Genomic DNA, 14,954 nt, shown 5'->3' with positions numbered 1-14,954 from the left:
TTTTCCTGTTCTTGTCATTATTTTTCGTTCCGCTACTTGTCGGTCTTAACCACTCTTTCAACAACATTCAAAAATCTCTTGTCCGTCGTTTACAATTCTGTTTAGAATACGACTTATGGTTTCTCGGCTCTAGAGGCACCCAATACTCCATGTAACACCAAACACTCAACAGCTCAAATCCAGACTTTGAAGACTTCAACTTCCATAAAAAGGACAATTATGACATTACCGCAACCATTGATTACATTTTGAACATTATTGAGTTGAATTAGATTTCCCTTATTGCCCATTCAGGGGGAACTTCGAATTCCTTGGCACTGATATCGACCAAAACCAAATACAACGACAAGCTAAATCTCGTGGTTTTGCTAAGCCCTGTGGAATACATGGGTGAAGTGCGCAGTCCTATTCCTTTGTGAATGGGTAAGCACATGAACGAACTTCAGCTGCTTTTGGAGAACGTTTTTAAAATCTATGGAGTTGTCTATTTCCAGGAAGGAGCACATTTAATTAGTACCGTATTTGGTATTGATGGTTTCACGATAAGTATTTGGACTTTTTGTAGCTGCTTTATAGGAACGATAAGGATCAGGTTAATGAGGTGAATTTCAATTGAATAAATTCATAGTCATGCTAATAATGTAATATTACGATGGTATTTATAGGATTATTTGCTGATCTTCCGATCAAATAAACCTGGGAGGTTTTTAGTGAAACAACTCCTTCATTGCGGGCAAGAAATCAAAAATAGTATGAAGATTTTTTAGGCTTATTCATTATTGGTTTCATTATGGTTTTAAAAGCTATTTTCTCTATTTCCATAGCAACTTTTGGGCAATAAGTTTATGGATCTGGTAATATGGAGAGGTACGGAAGTACGAAAACTCCAGCATATGTTGCGACAAAAATAACAGCGTCTATAGTCGCATAGTATGCGGCTAATAACTTTTTTGCCACTGTTTATTTAAGTCTCAAATTGGCGATATTGAGCCATTTGTATTTCCAAACGATGACCTTTTTAAATTTTTTAGAGCGTAGAAATTCTCTTATCTGTTGTACCTAATATAGCGGACAGTCACTTGATGACAATAAAAACTTCAACCACTTAGGTTTTGTTACCTCTAAAGATGTCAAAATTTTAGTATATGACATAGAAATATCAGTGGTAAAGAAATACGACCCATTTACAAATTAAGTCTATCTTTATTATTTTTTAACGTATCAAAACTTAACCTATGGTAACGAAACTATGGGGATAAACTATACAAATTAGAAGTTTATGGTGTAGAGTGGTTAGTTTGGTGAGTCGTAGCACTAATGCCCTTTCCAAGTCGGCTCATAAACTCGTAACTCTGCTTGTAGGCGCAACAACAAGCTGAAGGCATTTTAAAGGAGTCTGATACAGGTTCTCCGGTGTTATCTAATGTAAATAGTCTCCTGTAGACATATTTCTGACGACAGGATGTGCTATAGCCAGAATCCATAGACAGGCTGCCAGGAATATCACAGGGCTTGTCTGGACTAAAATCAAAGAATGTTAGACGAGTTTCGAAACGCAGTGGTTGCCACTAACTTTCTGCATAATTCCACCTGAATACCCTGGACGAAACCATTTTCATCATCCTGATTGATGATGAACTTCCATTTATTATTTTTAGTCTCGCCCATTTTCGGAAAAATCGTTTTTTTGATTGAACGACAGACAAACGTCTCGTCCTCATCGCCCAACCTGTTTGCTATTTCCGGAGGAGCCTTAAAAAAAATCATTTTATCCAACCTTTCATTTCTTGCATTTGCTCACCTCATCTGTCCCGAACAAGGACCTCAACGCCAGATTTCCCTGAAGAATCCTTTTGATGTGAGAGTAAGGATAAGCCTCCGCCTCTTCACAATAGGGCAGGTCTCCAGCGCACTTGGGACTCCTAGAAATAACGTCCATACGATCACTTAGCAGAGAGTCTGGGAAGAAAATTTCCTGCTCTCTACCATAAAAATCTACAAAGAGAAAATAAACTGGAATCTCACAGCTTTCTAAGTATTTTGCTCAAACCTACCTCCTTTTGGTGGATGAGATAAGATCCTCGGTTTGCTCCTGTTCACATATTCGTCGAAGTTGGCTTTTGTTGAATTATCAGCAACTTTTACAGGAGCCTTTTCTCCGACGCAATTTTGGACCTGAAAGAAACATAATCGTAAAGCTTAATCATTTACTAAAGCATATCTTGCTTTTGGTGGTCTTTTAGCAGTCAGTTAACAGCAATTCTGAACATTTAGTTATTTATAATTATTCAAAATCGTCTAATGATATTGTTGTGGTTATTGTTAAGTTGAAAGGGGTTCCGCGATATTCGTAGAATTAGCACGATGCTTAATTGCAGATTAATGTCTTTCCTCAGAGAAACAATAATGATGTATGATATTAATCTAAGTAACATTAATTATGCACGCTTTTGGGTTGCGTAATACAATGATCACGATCAGGACCGGCCTTAGGAAGTCTGGTGCTCTGTACGAATTTTTTTATCACGGTCCCTCTACCCCCAAGAAAAACCGCCGACCAGGAAAGTCCGCTCTCCTTGGAATGCCACACAGCGCCGTCGCCCAACCTTGCCCCCCTCCCAAGGCTGGTGCTGTTCACGAGTGTGTAATAATCTACTAAATTTATCAATTAATATTAATTTTGTAGATTATTAGAATATCTCGAATGCTTTAGCGAGTTAAAACAAAATTAGAAAAAATGGCAAGTTACCAGAAAGCAAACAATGCCAATCCCAACTGCGATCATAGACCATCCACTGGACATTATAGTCGAAAATCTCCACTCCGAAACGCACAATGTTCACTCTTCCGTTTATAGAACCAATTAGAACCAACTTTTACCATCTTTCACCTTTGCGCTATTCACTTTTATCTGCGGCGCCAGAGAAAACGACGATGCTCCTTCTTCAGCAATAGGCACTTCCAGTATATTTTTGGGTAATCTGACCTGTTTTTGGAATCCAACAAATAGTTACTTCTCGCTGAGTAAGTGGGTATAGTAAACTCAAGGCGTGTAATAAAACGGTCAGTCAACGGTCAGCGCCGGACAATGTGACGGTACTACCGCACTCTCTCTTGGCGCGGATATACTGGTGATGGCGTCGACTTTGCACTGAACGCTGATGAGAATGTTAATTAAATGATTACTTACCCATCAACAGTGCAATGATTCCTAGACTTTGTTTTATTATTGTTATAAGAGGTTGCGCGTGTTAGGCGTGGAATTTCTTTATTTGGGGAGAGGGGCTTGCTAAGGGAGGAGAAGGAAAGGTTCAGAACGCAGGACAGAGAAAATAAAGAAATAGATAATTTAATCGCGAGGAAAACGAAGATGAATGTGAATTTTAATTTAGGAATTTTTAATCTCATTTTCTTCATGCTTATAGTACGCCAGAACCCTACTTTCTCGTCAGGACACCCTATACATATCCATATGTATTTTTTTAATTTGCTTCTCCTATTTCCCTTTAGAGGCCCCTATACTTATCTCTCACAATTTTCGAATAAAGTATATCTTGAAAACGAAGCATTACCGGGCCTATGCTTATATACTTTTCGTCTTAGAATTACTTAAAGAATCACCCCTTGTAGATCGGCCATGTGCATAAATAACACCCCATATAAAGCTGTATTGCACTAGATTTCCCACCCAAAATTATTATGATTTTTGTTAAAGACACCGCTTCGGACTGAACCTCATCAAAGATGATCAAAAACGAACTTGTTCATTTAAATACTCGTTTAATCCGAAAACGTTAAAAATGAAAAAATATTTTTCCTTATGATCTAGATTTCGCCCCACTGTGTAACATTACCACTTGCGTAGCTTTAGAATGGCCGGACGTATACGGGGAGCGTTTGGTAAAAACATCTCAAAGGACTTTTCTTAAAAGAAATGACTTCATCAATGAGATTTTTTAAATAATATTTGGAACAATTAACGTTTTCAAAGATGTAGACCAGTTTTAGAAGGCCGAAATCCTATTTTTAAATACAGCAAAACCTGTTTAACTTGGGCATGTTTACTTATCGGACATGTGACTTTAGGCAATCAGATATATGTACGCTAAATAATAAATAACCCATAAATTCTAATTGCAAATACTCTTGGTTGGGATAGCATTATTTAGCGGTTTTATCTCATCTTTGCCAAAAATCATTTTTAGTGCCCGGTTTTCTTCCAAGACTCGTTTGACTATGTTATGGGGATAGGTGTCAGCCTCCACGTAAAGCGCAAATCTGTGCATATTTTGTGGGTTGATTTACGACTATTGCGACGAAGAACTGTATACTTTTAGTGTTAAGATTGGCATTGCGATAATGGATTGCCAATTTCTCTGAGAATTTAAATTCTTAAAGTCATTGTTAAATACCTGGGGTATTTTAGAATTAAAACAACATAGCTGGCTTCAGTACCAGCCACAACTTATCGGTTCAAATTCTCAAAGTATATTGATTTACATAATCATATTTCAACGGGGATTAAAAAATAAACTGTCTATACGCTGTTAATAAGCGTACCCTTGATAAGCATGGCAATTTTGGCTACTCAGCCATGAGTCACCTTAGCGCCTAACGGCTTAGATTACTGGACAATGATTCCTTATAGTTATTGCCAGCGAAGCGGTCAGCAATTAAACTCGGATGTTTGGCCAATAATGAAATTGATGTGATTCCCGACGTAAACGGCTGATGCAGCATCGGGATACACTAACATACTTAATTATAATTAAAAAAAACAAATAATAATAAAACTAAAAATACTAAACATGCCGCCCGCCTTGAAAGCGCAGACTTTTAACATCTATGGACACAAATAAATTAATTAGTCTACTGGCAACGGACAAATTTTTGAAAAGCAACGCTTTATGACCCCAGATTGAGTCTTTATATACGCTACACGCGCTACCCCGTCTTTTCCGCGGAACACTTCCACGATTTTTCCTAATTTCCACCTCATAGGGGGTGCATTGTCATCCTTCACTAATACTAGCGAACCCTCGGTCAAACTGTCATAGTTCTGCCTCCACTTGATTCGCTGTTGAAGTTCTGCAACATATTCCTTGCTCCATCTGCTCCAAATATGCTGTCTTAATTGCTGCAGGTGCTGATACAACGACAGCCGATTGGTAGGCAAACTCTTTAGGTCTGCACTTAACCAAGAGTTTAGCTGACGTCCGATGAGAAGATGCCCCGGGGTTAGCGGAGTGAGATCCTCGGGATCAGAGGACAATGGAGAAAGGGGACGTGAATTCATTATTGCCTCTACCTCTGATAACAGGGTATAAAAATGTTCGAATGTTAATGGGGTACTACTAACCACTCGTTTTAAATGGAATTTCATACTTTTAACACCTGCCTCCCAAAGCCCACCAAAATGGGGTGATTGAGGTGGAATAAAATGCCATTCTATCCCTTCATTGCATAATTTTGAAGTCAGCTCGTCATTGTTTTGTATAATAAACTGTCCCAGATCCTTTAATTCTGAGTGCGCCGCCACGAAATTTGTACCATTGTCGGAGTACACTACAGAGGGTTTACCCCTTCGCGCAGCAAATCTACGTAGCGATAGTATAAAGGATTCTTTACTGAGATCAGTAACCAATTCCAAATGAACCGCCTTTGTTAGAAAACAAATAAAGAGACTAATATATGACTTCGAAAGTTTGGCACCACGACCAGACCGACTTTTTAGCAAAAATGGACCTGCATAATCCACCCCTATAACATCAAACGGATGGTTAGGGGTTACCCGTTGTTCGGGTAAATCACCCATAATAGGCCTTAGCATTTTGGGATTGTATCTAAAGCATCTTAAGCATTTGTGCACGATTTGTTTGGCTAAGGACCGACCTGCCAATGGCCAATATGATTCCCGTATGGAGGCCAATAAATGCTGTGGACCACAGTGGTATAACTTTATGTGCTCATGAGTAAATATTAAATTAGAGAGATGATGTCGTCTAGGCAGGATTAACGGGTGTTTCTTTTCGAAGCTAAATTTTGCATTCGTTAATCTGCCACCCACCCTTAACAATCCAAATTCATCAATAAAGGGTTTCAGACTAATAATTTTTGATGAGGACTTTATTTTGTTCTCCTTTATACTCTCGAACTCCTCATTAAAGGAACTTTCTTGTACTTGCTTTATCAACATTTTAAAGGCATGTTCAATTTCACCTTTTGATAATGGACCATACCTTCGCTTACCTGAACCCTTGCGACAATTGTGTGCAAATCTGTGTAATAATGCGAGTATCCGCTTTAACTTCAATAGATTAGAAAATCTTTCGACGACGTAATTACCTCCTCCTTGTAATGTGCTTTTTGCACAGTAGGTTCTAGTCTTACGCAAATCAGGCAATTCATCGCTTTTTCCAGGAGTTTTTGGCCATTCAGTTTCGGGCAAGCATAAAAATCGTGGACCATTCCACCACATATCTACGTTCTTGATCTCAGAACACCTTAATCCTCTCGATAAATAATCCGCTGGGTTAAGTTGACTTGGAACATGCCTCCAAGTATCGCTACTGGTAGTTTCTTGAATTTCGGCAACTCTGTTACCTACAAATGTTTTTAGTTTGTTTGGGGCCGTTTTTATCCAGCCTAATACAATCGTCGAATCCGTCCAGAAACATATTTTTTCCAATTTCAATCTCAGCGCCTGGGAAATCTTTTTTGCAAGTCTCGATGCTACCAAGGCTCCGCAAAGTTCTAGCCGTGGCAAAGTTACCGTTTGCAGAGGTGCAACCTTAACCTTTGATGCTAAAAGACATACATTTGTTTCGCCAATTTCGTTTAAAGACCTGAGATAAATGCAGGCCCCATATGCCCTTTCAGAACTGTCCGAAAAACAATGCATCTCAATTGATTTTGCATTTTCACCAATTGCATGACGACCTATCTTAAGTTCATTTAGAAACCTCAACTCCGCAGCGAAGGTAGTCCATGCCATAGCGATATCACGGGGAACTGGATCATCCCATGATAGCTTTTCTAACCAGAGACCCTGGAGAAGAATCTTAATAATAATTACGCATGGACTTATAAGGCCTAACGGGTCAAAAATTTTGGAGCTTTCGGATAATATTAATCGTTTTGTGATTTTTCCACAATGAATTAAGTCCTTTACCTTGTACATTAGTATGTCGTGAATAGGGCTCCAAATCAGACCAAGCGTTTTCTTTGCATCGTTTTCCCCGAATTCGACAATTTTTGTCAACGAATCATCATTAGGGATTCCGTCTAAAATACTGCCATCATTGGCACAAAACTTGCGCAACACGAAACAACCTTGTTTAAGGGTCTTAAATACTAAATTGCATATTCGTCTTGCCTCTTCTACAGTATTGGCTCCCGTGAGGAGATCATCTACGTAAAAGTCGTTTTTGATTACTTCGGCTATGTCCGGATAGGTGTTTTGGATTTCAAGAGCAAGCTGGAAAAGACACCGAATAGCTAGGAAAGACGCTGAGGTGGTACCATATGTTAATGTTTTTAATTGATAGCAATGCAGTGGCTCTTCAGGGCTAAATCGCCATAGAATGCGTTGCAGTGGCCTTTCATCTGGATGGACCCACACGGACCTATACATTTTTGTGCAATCGGCAGATACAACGCACCTATGTTGTCTAAATCGAATAAGGATTGAGAATAGATCTTGCTGAATGGTAGGCCCAGCCATCTGAATATTGTTCAAGGAAAACCCTGTGCTGCTTGGAAGTGATGCATCAAATACTACACGTAGATTGGTAGTAATCGCATCAGCGCGATACACCCCATGATGGCACATAAAATAATGGTCTGATAACGATTCGTCCAGGCTGGTGTCTTTAGTCATATGTCTTAATTTTATGTATTCTTTAATAAAATCATGATATAAATTTTTATATTGCTCATTTGAACACATCTTTCGTTCAAGGTTTAGAAATCTCCTTTTTGCATGCTCAAAAGAACTACCTAATTTTGAAACTTCCAATTTTAGGGGTAATCTAACTACGAACGAGCCATCTTCACACCGCGTCGTATTTTTTTTGAAGTGCTCTTCGCACGCCAACTCTTCTTCTGACAACCCCCTTTTGACTTCATTAATATTTTCTATTTCCCAAAACCTTTTTAAACCTTCATGAATTTGCTGCTCAAGACTAGTCTCGGTGCTACTAAAATTGCAATTTACAACTTCTGTTTTATTTTCCTTGCCTACAGGACCAGTTACAATCCAGCCAAGCCTTGTATTTTTTAGGATCGGTAATTTATTCCCTAAATAACACTTTTCTTCACACAACACTTCCCAAAATAAGTCCGAGCCTATTAGCATGTCAATTTCTTGAGGCTTAAAAAATTCAGGATCGGCTAACTTACAGTTGATGGGAATCTTTAGATGGTTAATGTTTATCGGCGCCGCGGGCAATGGCCCTGTTATTCTTGGAATAACAAAACACGACACCTTTAAGGAAAATTCATTCGATTTTGAGAATATTTGTGTGTTACATTTATAGTTTATCGTCGAAAATGAATTATTTATTCCATTGAGAGATACCCTAAATTTTTCCTTGAACAATTGCAGTTTGTCGCAGGCCCTCTCAGTAATAAAACTCGACTGAGAACCACTGTCTAAAATCACACGAATAGTATGCTTATTGTTAAACCGATCCAAAATATAAACGTGCGCTGTCGATAGCAAAACCTCACTTATGTCACAATTAGCCGAATTATTAACTAGTTCTTTGCTATTTACTACCAATGAGGATGCACCTTCAGTGCCAATATTTGATTCTTGGCCATTATCGCAAAGGTTTCGTGTATTATTTTTGTCAACATGTAGTAGCGTATTATGCTTCTTGTGACATTGTTTGCACGTTGGCTTTCGACAATTCTTATTAAAATGACCAGGTCTTAAACAATTTAAACATAATTTTAAAGACATGATTCTCTGGCCCCGTTTTTCAACAGGCGTTTTTAAAAAAGAGGGACATGATTGTATGTAGTGATCACCTTCGCAACATGCACACTTTGGTAATTTAACGTTCGTTGTTTCGAATTGTTTTACGTCATCATCTATCGCAGTTAAACTTCTGAATTTTCCAGCTTGCTGCCTTTCCGTACGACTTGGTTCCATATTTTCGAGAAATTCCGCTTTGTCACTCAAGAATAATTTGAAATCTTCTAACGAAGGATATACCTTTGACTTTGATTTGAATGATTCCCATTCCCTAGTCGTGCCTTTATCTAATTTTGTACTTAACAGGTACACCATTGGTACATCCCAAGATGCTGTAGGCAAGCCCATCTTGTTTAATGCGCGCATATTTTTAGTTACATTAGTTAACATCATACGCATATCTTTGGCGGACTCTTTACTAATGGTTTCTACATTAAAGACGTTTTTAATGTGATTATGAGTCAGCAATTTATCTTTATTGTAGCGTTTTCCTACTAATTCCCATGCAGTAGTATAATTGTCCGAAGAAAATTCTACACTTGCTACTATCTGGAGGGGCTCATTGCACACAGAGGCTCTTAAATAATGAAAACGCTGAATATCTGATAATGCTTCATTCTTGTGAATCAGAGATTCAAAAGTGTCCCTGAATTCAAGCCAATTTTGCAAAGATCCGTCAAATATAGGTAAATTTATATCTGGAAGCTTTACAGCCTTCGCAGTGTTTAAATTAACGGACTTCTGCGAGCTTTTCGAGGAGTCTTTACCGTCCTCATTGTCGGTTTTGATTTCATCCAAGTACTTTTTTGCTAAAGAAATCACGGAGTAGTACCTATTTTCAAAGTCTGCCCTTTCTTCGTATTCCTTTTCTAACTCAGCTGATTCACATGCTGACTCAATATTGTCTTGGATTTCGGTAAACTTTTGCAACAAACTGACCTCAATATTATTAATGCGAGTTTCTAATTCTATGATTAATTGCTGCGATATACTTGCATTATCATAAAAATTCTGGTCAATATACTTTGAAAAATAGGTTAAACTAGACTTTACAGAACCTCTTTGCCTTTTAAATCCGTCCATTATATACCTTTATAAATGAACAACTATGATTATTAATCGCAATGAGGCAATAATGAAATACACAATGAGGGAAAAAATGTTTGGAGAACAAATGTAAAAAGGAAGAGAATTACTCACTCAGGAACTTCACCCTTTGTCTTCTACTTCTGGTTTCTGTGCTGCAAGGCCGATGTTGGACCACACAAACTGGACACTTGGGTATTTTATTTGCAACCCGTACTTCACTTCTGCCGCCGTGCACTTATAAACTTCTTCCAAACTTATTTAATTATTTTTCTAGTAACCAAATTTTTTGAATCCGGCTCGAAGGACCATGTTAAATACCTGGGGTATTTTAGAATTAAAACAACATAGCTGGCTTCAGTACCAGCCACAACTTATCGGTTCAAATTCTCAAAGTATATTGATTTACATAATCATATTTCAACGGGGATTAAAAAATAAACTGTCTATACGCTGTTAATAAGCGTACCCTTGATAAGCATGGCAATTTTGGCTACTCAGCCATGAGTCACCTTAGCGCCTAACGGCTTAGATTACTGGACAATGATTCCTTATAGTTATTGCCAGCGAAGCGGTCAGCAATTAAACTCGGATGTTTGGCCAATAATGAAATTGATGTGATTCCCGACGTAAACGGCTGATGCAGCATCGGGATACACTAACATACTTAATTATAATTAAAAAAAACAAATAATAATAAAACTAAAAATACTAAACAGTCATCAAGTAGTACCTGATGACAGAGATCTGTGCTAATCGAATTGATCTGTAAGAATGAGGTAAAATCACGAAAGATACTTACAAAAATCATCACTGACATCCAGATACACATTTTTTTCCACGTTTCCATGTCGGTAACTATATAAATCTACAGGCAAATTATGCTTTACTTCTTTGTTTCAGCTTCACTCGCACAACGCAGTTTAAAGACGAAACTGATTCTTTAGGTAACTTGTTAATTTTTTTAAAGGGTCTAAATTTGGAAAAACGAATTTAACTTCAGCTGGAAACGTGACCGGCTGTAGAAGGAAGCTAACTGAAAATATACAAAACCTTACTGCATGGTGGTACCAATTCCTTTAAGACTTAAGGACATTTAAAGAGCACGAAGGGCCAGTCACTTTTATGGTTGCAATAAAGCTCGTCCTTTGATATTTAGATCCCTCAAAAAATCAATGGGTGCCTGAACAGGTACCAAGAAAACCTAAATTGGCCTGTAAATTTAGACAGAGTGTTTCACAAAAATATACCAAAAATTCAGAGTGAATCTACTGACGATTTTAAGAAAAAAGTTCATACGAACATATAATTACACTACTGACCATACTGTTTGCCTCGGCGAGAAAAGAATATACAAAAAAAAGAGTAAATTATTTTTTGTATTAAATGAAAAAAACTCCTATAAACGGTATGGTACCATACACAGAACAGACTTTATAGGTGGGGGGACTAGGGTGCCGGACTTTCTATCGGGTAAGGGGGGCGGTAATTGAAAATTTCGTAGAGAACACCAGACTTCCTAAGGCCGGCCCTGTTCGTATCAAGCTAAAGATTATACACAGCTTTCTCATCATGGCTAATATTCAACCTTGCTTTTAGACATACTGGCAGCTCGTTATGTACAATTATTGAATGCAGCAATTAAATGGACCAGATTCATACTACATCGGTAGTCAAATTGGGGCCAATTCACTCAATAATATCATATGAAGAAAAGAACAATTTACTTTCCTGAATGTATGTGGCTGGACCGTTAGTAGTTCAAGATTTTTTAATACATTCCTACGGCTATCAGGCATTCCATGGATTATTCAAATCGCTCGAGTCTCTGCTAAAACGCTTTACAAAAATGCGTTCTTTTGCTGTAAAGAATTTTTCCGGATCTAATAAGACACCGAAAGTTTTCGTGTTAAATCATCCCCTGGCGAGTCCGCCCTCGAGATTAAGGAACTCGTGTCATCAGTTAGTGATGGTACATCGTACATGCCAAATCCGAAATACCATAAATTTAAACTAGGAAAAATAATGGTCCCAGTAGGCTGCCTTGGGGCCTCCATGGTAAAGAGCGTTCTTGATATACTGCAATTATGGTCTCCCCCTATTGATAAGATTTAGTCACTATCTATCCTCCCATATCTATTTAAGAGAACTGTCGAAGCAAAGCGGCATGTTCTCAAGGCCGGCCTTAGCAAATCTAGCGCCCTGGGCGGAATTGTTAACCACTGCCGACCAGGAAAGTTCGCCGTCCTGACTTTGCCCCCCATAAACTGAATACTTCTTTTTTGTCTCAAGAAAAATTTTCTAAGCAGTCAGATCTGGTATTCTGGTAACCGGAGACTGTGAAGTTCGCCGGGGCACCTACCCACTAAAAACTTCAGGTTTCCTTTTCCTATATCCTGCAACGACCCGGAACTTTCCCCGGGGGATAAAACGCCAATGGCTAGGGGTTTGGGGATTCGGCTATTAATTGCTTTTAGGCCCGGGGTTATTGTCCCTTTTGAGTGCCATGTTTCTTTTCGTTAACCATCGCATCTGCTACAGCGATACCACTTTATTTAGTCCTCCAGCATCCCGTTGATGAGGGATTTGTTAGTTAGATTGTCCACGCATTCTTGTAGCATGTGTCACTGCTCTTCGAATAACGGGCATTGAAAAATGTAGTATTCTGCGGTATCGACGAATCCGCAGATCTCGCAATCCGGGACCATTTTCCCTAATTAAACCGGGTACTGCATATGCTCCGTCTGTCTCTCCGACGATTTCCACAAAGCGGGGGCCCTTACAAACTAGCTTTCCGTCTCGTTACTTGTTCCGCGGGGTTTATCTTTTGACGAGGTTTTTGCGAAAAACCCACTTAACTGAACTTAAATCAGCTTATTTTTCGTAGAGAATGAAAAACACTCTCATTATTTAGTGCACACCTGTTCGTGCAGCCTTGTAAGGATACTTCAGATTTATATCACAAAAATCACTATTAAACAATAAATTACTAAAACATTTAGAATAAAAACTCGTTAAATAATTCGAAGTGATTGAGTGATTAGTTTCCTGACACTTGCAAAGCCATGAAGTTTCTAACAGCCGCTCTATTTTTAATCTCCTTAGGCTCTAACTCCCTTGGAGCTGAAGATCCTCAACTGGCACAATTGTTCCATAATTTCCAAACGAGTCTACATGAAGCTGTTAGCAAGTTGCAGCTTCCTGAAAATGTTTTTTTAAACATTGTAAGTATAAGATATTGACCACTATTAAAGCTTTCTAGTAAAGCGTGTTTCAGTCAGAATTTCTGGACAAATATGGATACCCATTTGAGTCCCATCAAGTTACAACCGAAGACGGGTATATATTGGAATTGCACCGAATTCCTGCTACTGACGGGGACTCGCCCAAACCAGCAGTTTTCATGATTCCTCCCTTGTTTTGTTCTTCCATTGATTGGGTCAGTCATGGGCCTAATGCGTCCTTGGCCTTGCTTCTTTACGACTTAGGTAGATACCCTTAATCACAAAACTTGTCTCAGGAATTTTCAGCGAATTCCTTTTCAGATTACGATATTTGGCTCCTAAACCCACGAGGCACCAGATACTCCATGAAACATGAAACTTTAAACCATACTCAAAAGGAATTTTGGGATTTTAGCTTCCATGAAAAGGGATATTACGACATGGCAGCCTCTATTGACTATATCATCGAGACCACAGGGGTAAAAAAAGTGACAACAGTGGGATATTCTGAAGGCACCGCCGCTTCTATGGTACTACCAGCTACTAGGTCGGAATACAACGAAAAATTAGAATTGATAGTGCTGCTAAGTCCCGTTGGGTATATGGGGGGAGTAAGCAGTCCCATTGTAGTGGTACTGACTCACTATATTACAGAGCTAAAGGTACGTGGTTTCATTTCGTGGATAATCATGAAATTTAAAAGGGCCTTACCAACATGGCGGCACTGTTTAATTGCTAACGTCACGTGATAGTGATTGTTAAACAAAAGAACGGTGCTTTATTGCCATTTTCAATAATGAATTTTTGTGTTATCTTAGGCTTTGGCAGAATACATCCACCTCTACGGCATTGCTTACTCGAAATGGATAGGAGAGCTGCTTGTCGGTATTTGTACCATCGAGGGCTTCGACACTATATGTGCCAGTGTCACGGACTGGTTTGTGGGATTTGATGAGGATCAGCATGATTTAGTAAGCTACTTTCAAAAGAATCAGGAAATCACAATTAAAAATGTCTATCTAGGAATGGTTGGTGGTCTTGATATCGGACAAACCAAGCGGGGTTTCAGCCAGACAGTTAATTCACTTTGGGCAGGAAATTGTTAACGGTAAGTTGAAACTGATTTGAGAAAGATCCTTGAAATGTTCATATACGATTTTTTACAGCTACGTTTAGGCAATACGACTATGGATCAGAGGAAAACTTGGAACATTACGGAACATCAGAACCTCCGTCTTACAATCCTGCTAACATAACAGCCCCAGTGGCTGCGTACTATTCGAAAAACGACTTTTTTGTTGCAGTTGAGGTAAAAAAAATCAATAAATCGCAAAAACATGTAGTAATATATTGTTGCTTAGGATGCGGAGAAGCTTCTTGGGGAGTTGCCAAATGTCGCGGATTCATTCCTCGTTGAATTTGAGAAATTCAGCCATTTAGACTTCATCGGCGCCAAAGACGTAAAAACTTTACTCTATGATAGAGTTCTGAGTGTTATACAAAAATACGCTAAATGAGACTTTAATCGTTATTATCGATTATTACAATAAAATCCTTTCAGACAAACATTCCTTATCTTTATCGTAACTATTGTATTCGCAAAAAATACAAAAATAATCAAAGTTTTTCGACGTCGTACTTCACTTTTCCTCTTTTAAAAGGAT

General features: G+C 38.6%; 2 protein-coding genes across 3 annotated transcripts; one reads left to right on the top strand and one right to left on the bottom strand.

Annotated features, from left to right (window-relative positions):
* Window positions 1-1,205: 1,205 nt before the first annotated feature.
* Window positions 1,206-3,193, bottom strand: LOC136419268 (protein spaetzle-like). 2 transcript variants are annotated; one of them, XM_066405481.1, is made up of 5 exons: window positions 2,750-3,193; window positions 2,055-2,175; window positions 1,802-1,959; window positions 1,574-1,752; window positions 1,206-1,521 (listed from the first exon to the last, which is right to left on the bottom strand). In XM_066405481.1, the coding sequence occupies exons 1-5, from the start codon at window positions 2,801-2,803 to the stop codon at window positions 1,278-1,280; spliced, it is 756 nt and encodes a 251-aa protein (XP_066261578.1). In that variant the 5' UTR covers window positions 2,804-3,193; the 3' UTR covers window positions 1,206-1,277. The 2 variants fall into 2 exon arrangements, with proteins under 2 accessions (XP_066261578.1, XP_066261577.1); XM_066405480.1 differs by having other exon boundaries at window positions 1,802-1,995; window positions 2,750-3,192.
* A 9,809-nt stretch (window positions 3,194-13,002) lies between these two features.
* On the top strand, window positions 13,003-14,916 carry LOC136419564 (lipase 3-like). The gene is made up of 7 exons (XM_066406018.1): window positions 13,003-13,290; window positions 13,344-13,554; window positions 13,612-13,952; window positions 14,109-14,261; window positions 14,314-14,398; window positions 14,457-14,599; window positions 14,652-14,916. The coding sequence occupies exons 1-7, from the start codon at window positions 13,132-13,134 to the stop codon at window positions 14,805-14,807; spliced, it is 1,248 nt and encodes a 415-aa protein (XP_066262115.1). The 5' UTR covers window positions 13,003-13,131; the 3' UTR covers window positions 14,808-14,916.
* The last annotated feature ends 38 nt before the right edge of the window (window positions 14,917-14,954 follow it).

Source organism: Euwallacea similis, chromosome 2 (genome assembly GCF_039881205.1).
Source record: "Euwallacea similis isolate ESF13 chromosome 2, ESF131.1, whole genome shotgun sequence".
Lineage (NCBI taxonomy): Eukaryota > Metazoa > Arthropoda > Insecta > Coleoptera > Curculionidae > Euwallacea > Euwallacea similis.
This window is presented reverse-complemented; position numbering and strand designations above follow the sequence as displayed.

What these genes read in the sequence shown, in the direction of transcription:
- LOC136419268 (XM_066405480.1), bottom strand. Translation starts at nt 2,803, where the DNA reads ATGTCCAGTGGATGGTCTATGATCGCAGTTGGGATTGGCATTGTTTGC. An exon ending in TTGGCATTGTTTGCTTTCTG is followed by an intron (nt 2,176 to 2,749) that starts GTAACTTGCCAT and finishes TGTTTCTTTCAG; the next exon opens with GTCCAAAATTGCGTCGGAGA. An exon ending in ATCTCATCCACCAAAAGGAG is followed by an intron (nt 1,996 to 2,054) that starts GTAGGTTTGAGC and finishes TTCTCTTTGTAG; the next exon opens with ATTTTTATGGTAGAGAGCAG.
- LOC136419564 (XM_066406018.1), top strand. Translation starts at nt 13,132, where the DNA reads ATGAAGTTTCTAACAGCCGCTCTATTTTTAATCTCCTTAGGCTCTAAC. An exon ending in ATGAGGATCAGCATGATTTA is followed by an intron (nt 14,262 to 14,313) that starts GTAAGCTACTTT and finishes ATGTCTATCTAG; the next exon opens with GAATGGTTGGTGGTCTTGAT. An exon ending in ACTTTTTTGTTGCAGTTGAG is followed by an intron (nt 14,600 to 14,651) that starts GTAAAAAAAATC and finishes ATTGTTGCTTAG; the next exon opens with GATGCGGAGAAGCTTCTTGG.